This window comes from Aotus nancymaae, unplaced genomic scaffold (assembly GCF_030222135.1).
Source record: "Aotus nancymaae isolate 86718 unplaced genomic scaffold, 86718_ANA_hifiasm-v0.15.2.pri h1tg000115l, whole genome shotgun sequence".
Lineage (NCBI taxonomy): Eukaryota > Metazoa > Chordata > Mammalia > Primates > Aotidae > Aotus > Aotus nancymaae.
This window is the reverse complement of record NW_026988530.1, coordinates 2,260,086-2,273,772: the sequence shown is the minus strand read 5'-3', so window position 1 is coordinate 2,273,772 and position 13,687 is coordinate 2,260,086. Positions and strand designations below refer to the sequence as shown.

The following is a 13,687-nucleotide window of genomic DNA, read 5'->3' as shown; positions in this document are numbered from 1 at the left end:
GATGTGATAAATTTTTCCAGGTACCATAAGAGGTAAAGGAATAAATCAGAAATGAATACTTCAAGAGGAAAAGGAGACATAAACTACAAGATAGACAGCAGTAGGTACCACAAGGGAAGAAGAAAAAGATATTGGGAGCTCTGAGGAAGTGACAGTCTTTCCAGTGGTATTCAGGAAAAGCTCTTTGAAGAAATTCACTCCAGACCTCTCACTTTTTCCAGTACTACTTATGAGAGCCAACAGAGAACAGCTCTACACAGGTGAGAAGTGGGAGTGCAGACATGAAACAAAGCCATTTTAATATAAATGGCCATCATTTTCAAATTATTTTTCTGTATTCTGAAGATAATTTTTATTTGGAAATGTATATATAAAATAATTTCTAAGTCTCTGTTTTAGCTGGTTTCACGTTGACAGACTTTCTCCTTGACCAAACTTTGGACAGACTCCGCAGAGCCTTTTTCCACTAGACCTCACTCTTAGGCTTCTGTGTTTACTCTCACAGAGTTCTGCTAAGTCAGTTTCAAGAGAACCCTCCCCTACCCTTGATATCTGATCATCCAGGATATCTCACCTGATCTGCATCTCCCACAACCCCCCATGTGAAATCTGATCATCTTAACTCTCCGTTAAGTCGGTTTAAGAATAATTCCCATACCCTCGATGTCTTCTCTGAGCATTTTTCTTTCCACAGAACCCCCACCCTACCTACACCTTGGCTACAAATCCTTACTTGTTCCTTTTGTATTTGAAGTTGAGCCCGATCTCTCTCCCCTGTTGCTAAACTCTTGACACCTATTGCAATAGTCCTGAATAGGCTTCCTTACTGTTTTAACAACAGTTAAGGAAGTTTAGGTTTAAGTAAATTAGGTTTCTTGTAACACTGCTCACTGCCACTTCATTTATTCCATGCCAGTTTATTCCCATGCTAATTCCAAGCCATCCTCACACTTACTTTGATTCCCCTATTTTTGCTTTCAGTGGATGAATTTGCCGCATACTCTACAAACAAAAGAGAAAACGTTAAACAGAAACTCACATACACACCATCTCCAAATCTTTCATATCCTTTCAGGACAACTAATAAAATGCTTCTCATTCTCTCCAAAATCACTAATTCTACAGGTGTTAGGATCCTTTTTCTTTACTGCTTTAGCTAATGTTCCTATTAGCATACAAGCCAGCTGCTCTCCCAAATTAAAAAAATAAAAATAAAAAACAAACATACAAACAGAAAAATAACAAGCACAATAAAAAATATTCTCTAAGTCCATAATCTTATTGAGCTACTGTCATTATTCTGCTCTCCTTCAGAGTTTATATTTTTGAAAGCTCTGTCCATATCTGCACTATTCTCCCCTTCCCAGTCACCGCTCAACACTCCAAGTTGGTTTCCAGCACTATTACTCCATTGGAAAAAGGTCCCAGTAACTTCTAGGCAAGCTCCTCTTTGTCCCAACACACCTCACCTCTGTTTTGTGGATCACCCTGCTATTGTTCTATTAAAACCATGTGCTCATTGCCCAGGTGCAGTGGCTCACGCCTGTAATCCCAGCACTTTGGGAGGCCAAGGCAGGCGGATCATGAGGTCAGGAGTTTGAGACCAGCCTGGCCAACATGGCGAAATCCCATCTCTACTAAAAAAGTACAAAAATCAGCCAGGCATGGTGGTGGACACCTGTATCCTGGCTACTCAGGAGGCTGAGGTGGCAGAAGAATCGCTTGAACCCAGGAAGCAGAGGTTGCAGTGAGCCGAGACCGTGCCATTGCACTCCAGCCTTGGTGATAAGAGCAAGACTCTGTCTCAAAAAAAAAAAAAGAAAAAGAAAAGAAAAAGAGAAAAAAACACTTGTGCACTTCTGTCTTTGAGACCATGCTCTTCTGCTCTTCCACCTCCCTTAATGGCTATTATTATCGGTAACCTGTGCTGACTTCTCCCAGACATAATCCCAAACACTTTAGTTCTCAGGGTCCAGAAACACTTTCCCTTATTTATACTCCTTTCTGAATATCCTCAGCCCTCTCCAGCCCTCCCAAAATGATCTGTGTCTGAGGACTCAAATAAGCATATCAGCCCAAACTTTTCCTCAAAGTCATCTGCCATTAGATTTCTCAACATTTCATTCTTAACATATCTAAAATGGGATTCATTAACTGACTCTCTAAATCTATTTCTTCACATCTAATTAAATCTTACTAAGCAGGTTCTCATTCAACAGTCTAGGAATCACACTTAGTATCTTTTTTCCTTACACCTAAGTATAATCTGTCAGTGAGTTCTAACGATCTTACCTCCAAACTCCAGCAATGTTTCTCCATGTCCTATCTAATCCCCTAGCTAGCTGCCATCCTCTCTCACCTGATTCACTGCATTACCCCATATTCAGTCTTCTCAGTTGCTCTGTTGATTCCCCCAATGAACTCGCCACACAAAAATCAGAACAATCGCTGATACACACTGAATGCTGCCATTCACCCATTTAATCAGTGTCAATGGTTTACTATCATACTTCAAATGAAATCCAACCGCCAACTTCAAGGCTCTGAATGATTTGGCTCCTGTTAATTACCCAATTTTCTCCAATTTCATTTCATACCATTCCTGTGCTTACTTGTAGAACTTTGGTGTTTTCAAAACTCCAAACTCATTTCAAGCTTTAATCTGTTTCCTCTCCTGGAATTATCCTCCTCTGGTATTATACAGGGCTGGAGCTTTCTCTTCATTAAGGTCTCAACTTTCCTGGTAAATAATCACTGCAGCTTTCTAAAGACCCTGGTTCACACAATCCACTTTAGCACCTTATTTATTTCCTTCATATCACTTCAGACATTGTAAACACTAGCTTGTTTTGTTTTTTTTTTTCTTTTTTTTTTTTTAGCTATGTCCTCTTATTACTCTCCTACATGCTTATTTTGTCGTCTACCATGTACTTTCTCCCTTGTAGTGAACCAGGCATATGGTATTCACTGTAGAAATAAATGAAAGAAGATGACAGGTATAGACAATTTGCATTCATTTTTCATGTCATGAAACAACTTTATATATAATACTTTCCTGACTGGTCATGATGGCTCACATATGTAATCCCAGCACATGGGAGGACAGCATGAGCCCAAGAGTTTGACACCAGCAAGACCCTATCTCTACAAAAAAATATATCACAAAAATTAGACACAGTGGTGCACCTCCGTAGTCATAGCTAGTTAAGAGGCTGAGGTGGGAGGATCACTTTTTGAGCCCAGAAAGTTGATGGTGTGGTGACCTATGATCACACCATTGCATTCCAGACTGGGCCACAGAGTGAGACCCTGCCTCAAAATAAAATAAAATAAAATAAAAATATTTTCTAAATTCAAAGTAAAACAATTAAAAAATTAAAAGTAAATTAATTATGATCTTATTATAGTTACCCAAACAGTAATTACTTATAGTGCTACATTTGTTTTCTTTTGGTATATTGAGTTTATTTTAGAAGTTCTTCCCTGTTTGGTCTGAATTGAGAAATTTTTAAAAATTAATGCAATTCTCTCTTTAGCGAGAACATTGAAAAAAAAAGTAAAACATTTTCATTTCAACTAATTATTTCTATATTCAAACACTTCGACCAGATTAAGTCAATGGTAGGTTAGGAAATTCACATCCCTTTAATCCAAATATTCTTCTCTATTTTCACATCAAATATGAATAGTCAACTATTAGAAAATGTTTTAAAGTCCTATCTTACTAAAACAGAATGCAACAAAGAAAGAAGAAAATAAAGAAAGAAGGAAAGAAGAAAGGAAGGACGGAAAACATAAAGCCTGATTCAAAGAGATTTTATTTAAAAAAACAAGTTTTTATTAATGTAAAATCTGTGAAAATTATATTAATGAAGACCCCCTCACTGTGTATTTTTAAGTGAAAATTTTCTAAACATTTAATTACATTTTTCTTCTTCCACATTAAATTAGGTAAAGGTAAATTAAAATAGATGGTTTCAGAAATGCATTCTGAAAGTTGAATAGTTATGTGCATGAACAGGAAAGACACAGTTATACTGGAACTAAAATATTACACCTCTAACTCCTTTTTTTCTCCATACTACATAAAGTTATCAAATTTATTACAGAGCTCCATAAGGATACTAGTGATATATTCTCTTTTCCTCTGACTCTGGAATCTAAAGTCCAGAACCTGGAGGAATCTTCTTTCTGCACTCTATGTCTCTTGTATACATAGACTTACTGAATTTCTCTGTTTGGCCCTAACCTCTTATTAGCTCAAAAGATAATAATGATAGTTGATACTGTCACCAGTTCATCAGAAAGAAAGTCCTGCCACACTGGAAAATAATGCTGAAAAATACATAAGGATAGAGGTGACTGTAAAAGACCTAATGCAAAAATGTACCAAATGAAAAAGCAAAACCAGCGATCAAAAGTAGTTTGAAGGTAAGGACCATGAATTCAGCATTGGTGAGGATGAAATATTTAATTTGTACATCATTCCCCTTATGATATTAAAACATCATTGACATACTAGTTAAGCTTGGCCAACTGAAGCAGGTATATAGCTTTATTCCCTTCCAAAGCTCTACTAAAATTAAGAGTAATGCATTATAAGCAGAGAGATAAACAGAATAGGATTAAAAATAATGAGGAAAGTTATTGGAATATTTTTTGAAGATGAAAAATCAATAGAAGGAGTTCCACAGGAAAGCTAAATACTATGTATCTGCAGATAAGTAAAACTATGAGCAACTAATCTTAAGCCCCAGATCTACAGACAAATTTGTTCAGCAGATATTACACAAAATGAAAAGACAGATTAAAAATGGAGATATTGACTGAAGTTTACTTAAAGACCAATTTATCCCTCAGATCCCCCATCTACCATCCCTGTCCAGTCAAGCAATGACATCTCTTAAATCTTAAACTTAAAGGCTTATATCATGGAGAAACTGAAACAGGGGCTTCAGACTTAGGGTCCCTAGGTACTGTAACAATTAGGGACAAGAAGTACTGAAAAGAAAAAGAGAGAGAGAGACAGAGGGAAGATTGAGAGACAGCCTACAGAGAGAACAGCAAATGTCTAAGCCCCTTATCTTACCTGGCTCCATGATAGCTGCAGCCAGACATAAGATCCCCAACCACCAACCCCACTCACTGACCACCACACACTCTCCAAAGCAATAGAAAACTTTTTCTCTGGAGAGTCTTTGTGACCAGAGGAGAAAGTTATATATTATTTGCAGAAATTTTCTCTGAGGCAGGTGGAGGAACTTTCCACCCATTCACCTTATATCCAAGTAGACCTAACATAGAAATTGAATTAGTAAGTAAAATCCTAAAAAGAAAAGCCCAGACCCAGATGGACTTGATAGATGAATTCTAGAAAATAACTTTGAAAAGAAATACTACAAATTCTGCATAAACACTTTCCAAAAATATAGTGGGAAAAAAAACATGTCCCATCTCATTCAATGAGACCATTACTACCTTGATACCAAAGTCCAAGAAACACATGGAGACAAAAAAAATTTTTAGAGACTTCAGTTCCTTAGAAACACAGAGGCAAAACATTTCCTAGTAAAACAGTCATACAGAAAAGGGTTATAATCCATTAAAAAGTAGGATTTATTCCAGAAATGCAAGGTTATAACATCTTAAAATGAGTTTTATAAGAAACCATACTAACAAAGAAAAAAATGATATAACCATCTACATAAAAGCACAAAAAAGTCTTTAACGAAATAAAACACTCAACTCCAATAAAAACTCTCAATAAACTAGAAATATAATGGAATATTCTCAACCTAATAAAGGACATCTACGAAAAACCCACAGCTTACCCTACTTCATGGAAAGCTGACTGCTTTCCTCTTGTGATATGGATCAAGGCAAGGAAATCTGTTTGCACTACCTTAATCAAATATGGAGGATATAGCTATTATAATAGTGAAAAATATTTCATTTATTGACTAACATTATCCAGATTGGAAAGAAAGTGGTAAAATGAGCCAAATACAGTGGCTCACACTTGTAATCCCAGCACTTTGAGAGGCTGAAGCAGACAAATCGCTTGAGCCCAGGAATTCAAGACAAGCCTAGTCAGCATAACAAGACCCTATCACTACAAAAAATACAAAAATTAGCTGAGTCTGGTAATGTGCCTGTAATTCCAGCTACTTGGGAGGCTGATGTGGGAGGATCACTTGGACCTGGGGAGGTCAGGTTTGCAATGAGCAGAAATCACACCACTGCACTCCAGCCTGAGCAACAGGGCAAGATATTGTCTCAAAACAATAACAAAAAAGCAGTAAAACTATCTTTATGTATTCATGGACTATATGATTCTGAATGTATAAAATCTTAAGGAATTTACAGAACATTTTTTAATAGAACTAATAAATGAGTTTAGCAAGGTCAGAAGATACAAGACCAATATACAAAAATCAACTGAATTTTATATACTAGCAATGAAAAATCACAAAATAAAATCAAGAAAATAATTTCGTTCACAGCCCCAAAAAATAAACGACTTGGGAATAAATGTAATTAAAGAAGCATAAGACCTGTACAGTGAAAATTATAAAATTTTGCTAAGAGAAATTAAAGATCTAAATAAATAGAGAGGCCCACTATGTTTACAGATTCAAACAGTCAATATCATTAAGTTGACAATTCTCCTTAGGTTGATCTATAAACAAATGCAATCCCTGTCAAAATCCGAGCAGGTCTCGAACTTTCTCTAAAGCTACAGTAAGCAAGACAGTGTGTGTGTTAGTCTTTTTTGTATTGCTATAAAGGAATACAAAATGGTGGTGCCATACAGAACTGCAGTAATTTATACAGAACCCAGCTAGGTAGTTTATAAAGACAAGAGATTTATTTGGCTTACAGTTTGGCATGGCACCAGCACCTGCTTGGTTTCTGGTCAGGTCTCCGGAAGCTTTTACTCATGGTTGAAGATGAAGAGGGAGACAGCATCTCACATGATGAGAGAGGGAACAAGAGAGAGAAGGGGAGGTCCCAGGCTCTAACATGTCTGTGTGAACTAATGGAACAAGAACTTACTCATTACCAAGTAGATGGAGCTAAGTCATTCATGAGGGATCCAGTCCCTCAATCCAGTGCCTCCTACCGGGCCCCACCTTCAACACTGCGGATCATATTTTAACATGAGATTTGTACACACAGCTGAACCATATCAGTGTGCTATTGGCTTAGAGATAGACTGATAGATCAGAATAGAGAATCCAGAAACATTCACCAAAATTAAAAAACAAAACCAACTTACATTTTTGGTGAAAAGATTTTTGATAAAGACACTAAAGCAAATTAATGGAAAAAGGATAGCCTATTCAATAAATGGTGTTAGAACAATTGGTAATTCATATGCAAAGACAAAAACAAAACAATAAAAAATCCTAAAATACTTACAACCCTCATTTCTCACCATAGTGATAAACTAACATAAAATATCATATGCCTAAATACAAGAGCTAAAACTATCAACCTGTTAAAACAAAATGAAGTTTTGTTCTTGTGAATTTCTTAGACACTACATCAAAAGCACAACTTAGAAAAGAAAAAAAACTCATGGGCTGAACTTCATCAAAGTTGAAAATTTTTACTCTACAAAGGACACCATTAAGATAATAAAAAGACAATCCCAAAATGTAGATAAAAATTTTGCAAGGCATGTCTCTGATAAATGTTTTCTATCTAAAATATAGGAATAACACTTTCAAATAAACTAGATGACTAACAACCCAAGGAAAAAAGAAAGGTAAATATTTTAATAGATATTTCTCCAAAACTTTTATTTAAATGGCAAATAAACACATGAAAAGATGCTCAACATGTTAGGTATTTGGGTAAATTTTGTAAATTAAAGTACAACAAATGATCACTACCTTTACCGACTAGAATAGCTGTAATCCAAAAGAATTACAACACAAAATGTAGGTGAGTATGTGGAAAGTTTGGAACTCTCATATATATTGTTAATAGGAATATAAAACATACACTATTTCATAAGCTAGTTTGACAGTTTCTTGAAAAATTGTAATACACATAACATGGCTGTAATTTCCCTGCTAGTTATCTACCCAAATGAAATAAATATATGTCCCCAGGAAGACTTATAAGTGACTATTCATAGTCATATTACACATAACAGTGCGAAACTGGAACAATTCCAAAATTACTCAACTGGCTATATAGATACATAAAATGGGTTATTTGGATAAAATAAAATGCTACTCAGCAAATCAAACTGTGGATACATACTACGATATGAATGAGCATCAAAAATATTATGCTATGAAAGAAGCCAGACACAAAAGACTATGTTTTGTATAATCACATTTCATAGGGCATTTCTGGATAATGCAAAACTATAGAAAGCGAAAGCCAACTGGAAGTTGCCTGGGGCTGGGGGTGGAAGCAAAGACTGCATGGGTACAAGGGAACATTTTGGGATAGTAAAGACATTGTAAAATTGAATTGTAGTAACTGTTGCACATCTATAAATCATTATCCACTTACAGTGAGTAAATTTTATAGCATGAAATTACATCATGAAAAATGGCATACTTCCAAAACATGAAGAAATATGCTAAGAAAGAGAAAGACATACAGACCAGGAAATTAGTTCTCTCGCCCTGGAGAGAAAGGTGCCGTACATAAGCCTTGGAACTAACCAGTCACTTGTGGCAGAAAGATAGAGGCTGCTGGGAAAGAACAAAGAAAAAAAAATGGAATTTTAGATTAACTATTACATTTGTTGCCAATTTTCAGTGGAGTTTTACAACTACTTTAGAAACTCTAAAGATAATTGGTAGCAGAGACAATCAAACAAAATTATTATTAATTCAAATAAATGTAAAATCAGGTATAAGAAAAACAAGTTAGTAAATAATAAATACCAGTGTTGCAATAAAATAAACAACAAATTTGTATTTACCCCCAAACTTAGATATAGCATACCTCCTCTAGGATGATGGACCGATGAGAAGTATGTACCTGGGGTGAGGGGAGGAAGAAGAGAATGAGTGGGGGTTTGGGGGAGGAATAAAAGCAGGGACAAGAGCCCAGATCCTTATCTTCTATAATAATAAGCCATAGATAAAATCTAAATGTAAAAAATCAATGAAGTGTACCAAAAGTATAATATTTGGAAATATTTGGACATAATTACCAATAGCAACCATAAAGAAACTTGAAAGACATTGTCTCTGAAGCATACAACTAAAGATTAGGCAGAGGATAGCTTCTCATTAGTAGCCCAATGATGCTATTTTACTTTTAACTATTTTCACATAACCATTTGATTTTTAAAAATTGAATGTTCAGCAAAATCAAAATACATAACTCAATATTTTAGAGCATAAAATTACACTACCGTGGAAATGTTTTAATAGTTTCTATTATTAAGATTCTACTTTTTTTTTTCCTGTCACTCAGGCTGGAGAGGAGAGGTGCAATCACAGCTCACTGCAGCCTCGAACTCCTAGGCTCAAGCAATCCTCCCACCTCAGCCTCCCAGGTAACTGGGATTACAGGCATGTGCCACCATGTCTGATTACTTTTTTAAATTTTTTGTAGAAATTGGGTCTTACTCTGTTGCCCAGACTGGTCTCCAACTCCAGGCCTCAATGGATCCTCCTGCCTCAGTCTCCCAAAGTCCTGGGACTAGAAGTGTGAGCCACCACAGATTCTACTTTTTAAAGCAACTTTTCTCCCTCAACTCCCCAAAATGAATCTGTACTTGTCAAACGATTTTCATGGTCCACATGTGTAACTCGCTCTTACTGTAATCTCTGTCTCTCTTTAAACTACTTCTTTTTTCTCATCCATCAAAATAGTACCCATTGTCCAAGGCCACATTTACATATTAACTTCAGCTTGAAGTTTCTGTCTTCCATTTAAGCAATATTTAAAATTCATATCTCAGCTCTTGATTAGACAGTCTTTTAACACAGGGCAATTGCAGTCATCATCATTCAACAAGTACTTGCTGAATCCTCTGTGTGTACAAGAAATCATTCTGGTTTTGGACAAATAGACTGGTAAATTTGAGAGCTATTAGGTGCTAAAATATAGACTATTTGGTTTATATTTGCACAGTGAGGGCGAGGAGAATGTCCAGATGAATCCAAAGTTTCTGTCGTGAGAGGCACTGAGTGAACAGAGGATGCTATGGGAGGATCAGTTTGAGCAGTGGGCAAATAATGATTCATGTTGACCTTGTAAGTTGGGGAAGATTTAAGCCATCAGTGTGACAATTCTAAGTTGACAGTAGGATACCTGATTGTACTTATCAGGAGCACCCTATCCTGTAAATACAAATGTCCCAGCTATCTATGTATCTAATTGGAAAATATAACCATGAGTGTGATTGACAGTCCCATAGAGGAGTTTATACAGTGAAAGAGCAATAAACGACCATCTCTGGGGAACTACAAAATCTGACATTCAGATCCTAGGGGCTGAACCAGTGAAACAACAAGAGGAGAAAGACTGGGGATGTGGTGTCATGAAATCTTAACTCTTAAGAGAGTGTTTCTGAAAGGAGGGAATGGTTTAAAATGGGTCAAATTCTTCTGCATACTCTGTGAGACACCAACTGAAAAGATCACTGGGGAATGGAGCAAGAGGCATGATTTCATCCAACACAATGTAAGGTAGAAAACAGGTAGACAAAACAAAGAAGGGTGGATTCAGTGATTGATGAATTCTCTAAGAGAATGGGACTTTTTCTACTGAGTTAGAATGGGACTTTTTCACAAGGTCAGGAGTTCAAGACCAGCCTGGCCAACAGGGCGAAACCCCATCTCTACTAAAAATACAAAAATTAGCTAAGCATGGTGGCAGGCGCCTGTAGTCCCAGCTACTCGGGAGGCTGAGGCAGAATTGCTTGAAACCGGCAGGTGGAGGTTGCAGTGAGCTGAGATCCTGCCACTGCACTCCAGCCTGGGTGAAAGATCGAAACTCTGTCTCAAAAACAACAACAACAAAAAGACCAAACTAGAGGTTTGGTCCATTTTTAGTGGTATCTTTCTCCTCAGGTTCCTCAAACAAATCTATATCTAAGAGCCACCCAGACTAAAGTTCAAGTTCATTCACAAATTAGCACCTAAAGTTTTCTTGCATTTGATACCAATAGCAGTTAGCACCTCATTTGTTAAAAGAATGAACTTGAACTTTAGTTTGGGGGTCTCTTAGATATAGATTGGTTTGAAGAACTTGAGTAGAAAGATATTACCAAAAATTGACGAAACTAGAAGTTTTCAGGGGAGCCAGATAATATCAATGGGAAAGTGCATGACTTGCCAGTTTTTGAGAAAAGAAGATTTCAAGCCCAATTTATCCTTCAATGGAATCCATGAAAGTGACTGGAAAAGGCCTGAATAAATAATGTAAACATTGCTTAGGTAGTCAGAAGATGAAATATGGAGAGAAGAAACAAAATACATTCATTGAAAAATAACTCTTCAGAGACCTTTTTCTTTCTAGAAGAAAATATTTGTGATTATAAGTGAAGCAAAGTTTTCTTACACTTAATACCAATAACAATTGACATAATTTTAAGTGAAAAATTATATTTCCAGAAAATCAAAATATTTTGTTTTCCATAAAACACACAGATGACAAACAGTGTGAAAACATTTACAATGCACATAACTGGTAAAGACTTGTAACAAATATAATAAAAAACACAAACGTGGACAAATGATTTGATCAAACTCACCAAAGAAGATAAACAGTTTACAAACAAAAAAGAAATAAGAAGTAATATGATCCATTAAATTAGAAAAATGCTTATTAAAATATTAATAAGACACCACTCCACACCCATCAGAGTGGATAAAATTAAAAATACAACACTAAGTGCTCACAAAGACGTGCAGCAACTGGAACTCTCATGTATTGCTGGTGAAAATGTAAAACTGTATAGCCACTTTGCAAAAACAATTGGGCAGTTTCTTATGAAACTAAACATACGCTTACTAGAATTCCAGTCCTACATGGTATTTGTTCAAGTGAAATGAAAACATGTTCACACAAAAATTTGTATGCGATATGTTTATAGAGGTTTTACTCATAATAATGAAAACTGAAAACACCCAAATGTTCTCTAACTGAACAAATGGATAAAATATGATGGTACATTCATATAGTGGAATACTATCCAACAATGAAAAGAAGACTACTGTTGATATCTGCCACAATATGAACGAATCTCAAATGCAATATAGCAAGTAAAACAAGCCAGATTCAAAATGCTACATGATGTGTGATTCCTTTATATAACATTCTGGAATAGGCAAATCTACAGGGGGAGTAACAGAAGTCATTGCTAAAGGCTGGAGGTGGAGAATGAGTTTGACCACAAAGTGTCACCAGGGAATATGTTTGAGAGAGGGAGAACTGATGTATCTTGACTCTGGGGGTGGTGATAATACAACTCTATCTATTTGTCAAAACTCGCTATAAACAGTAAATTTCTCCATATGTAATTTCACCCTTATTAAAAAGAATACATCCTAAATCTAACTAAATTTTAAATATACATAAATGGAGAGCTAAATAAATAAACTTTAAAATTTCATCTAAAACTTAAACCCATAGAAACTAAAAGGTATATATGAAGGGAAAACACAACCTTAATGCTATTGATTTCTCAGAAATATAAAGAACTTTAAAAAGAAAATTTTGCTTTCATTCTAGAAATAAGTTGCTTGGTACAAACAGGATTTGATGAAATTTCTTTTTTTTTTTTCCCAGATGTTAAGATCATATCTTCTGAGTTGACCTCCAAGTTGACAGTCATATTGTATTATGCTGAAGAACTTGAGAAAAGTAGTAATCTGTGGTCTTATTTGGGTTTTGCTTCTAGTTACCCGCTAGGTAACTCTGAACAAGTTACTAAAACTCTCTGGGTCTCAGTTTCTCCATTTCTAAGACAGTGATTGTAATATCTGTGTAAAACATTATATTGTTTTATGTTTTTATACATATTAGCCAAGTACAGTAAGTAAAAGATTGAATAAGAAAGATACCAAATTACTTCCAGTTTAGGTGGAATCCACATGGTGGTTGGCTGTACTATTATCTGTAATTTTGGCAAATAGTTTATAATTCAAAGAATATTTAATAGTTACTGCAATAAATAAATTGGTTATTTAAAACCAAGAATTTAGCACTGAGTTTGTTCCAGTACAGGTGCTCAGTAAAGAGACTATACTATCACATTTTTATGTTAGAAAACCTATCTTTGGACTAATAAATATACACAAGAATTTCTATAAAAAAGTAACGTTCACCTTTTGAAACTAAAAATTACCTCTTTTTTGGACAATCAATGCCAAATGTGAAGTCATTAGGAATTAAGTGCAAAAATTGAGTGAAAGGAATTTGTAGACTTTAAGAAACTGCTAAAAATAGCAAAAGCTAAGAGGCAGAAGGAATTTACATTTCTTTAGGAAACCTAAATTTAGGGTTTCAGTTATAAAATGGGTTTTAGTTTTACAATTTAGAGTTTCAGTTATAAAATGGCTGTGGGAAAACAATCATCAAACTTCTAAGCATGTGGTTTTATAATAATATTTTTTAAATTAAACACAATGATAATTTTATGCCTTTGTACAAAAGCAGAAATTTAATAAATGTAATTTAAAAGCATTCAGTCAATCTTTTT

The 13,687-nt window shown here is 35.3% G+C and overlaps 1 protein-coding gene across 3 annotated transcripts in view; it reads right to left on the bottom strand.

Annotated features, from left to right (window-relative positions):
* Positions 1–13,687, bottom strand: part of VEGFC (vascular endothelial growth factor C) — a 133,497-nt gene that overhangs the window by 57,204 nt on the left and 62,606 nt on the right. Inside the window, exon 1 of one of the 3 annotated variants that reach the window (XM_012468588.2) lies at positions 8,688–8,714. The exons of 1 other annotated variant lie outside the window; for it this stretch is intronic. Coding sequence is in view for 1 of the 2 variants with exons in the window: in XM_012468586.3 (XP_012324009.2) it covers positions 956–1,099 (144 nt within the window). In the remaining variant the exon portion in view is untranslated. Of the gene's footprint in view, positions 1–955; positions 4,069–8,687; positions 8,715–13,687 lie in introns of those variants that run through there. One more of the 3 variants, XM_012468586.3, reaches the window with a different exon arrangement.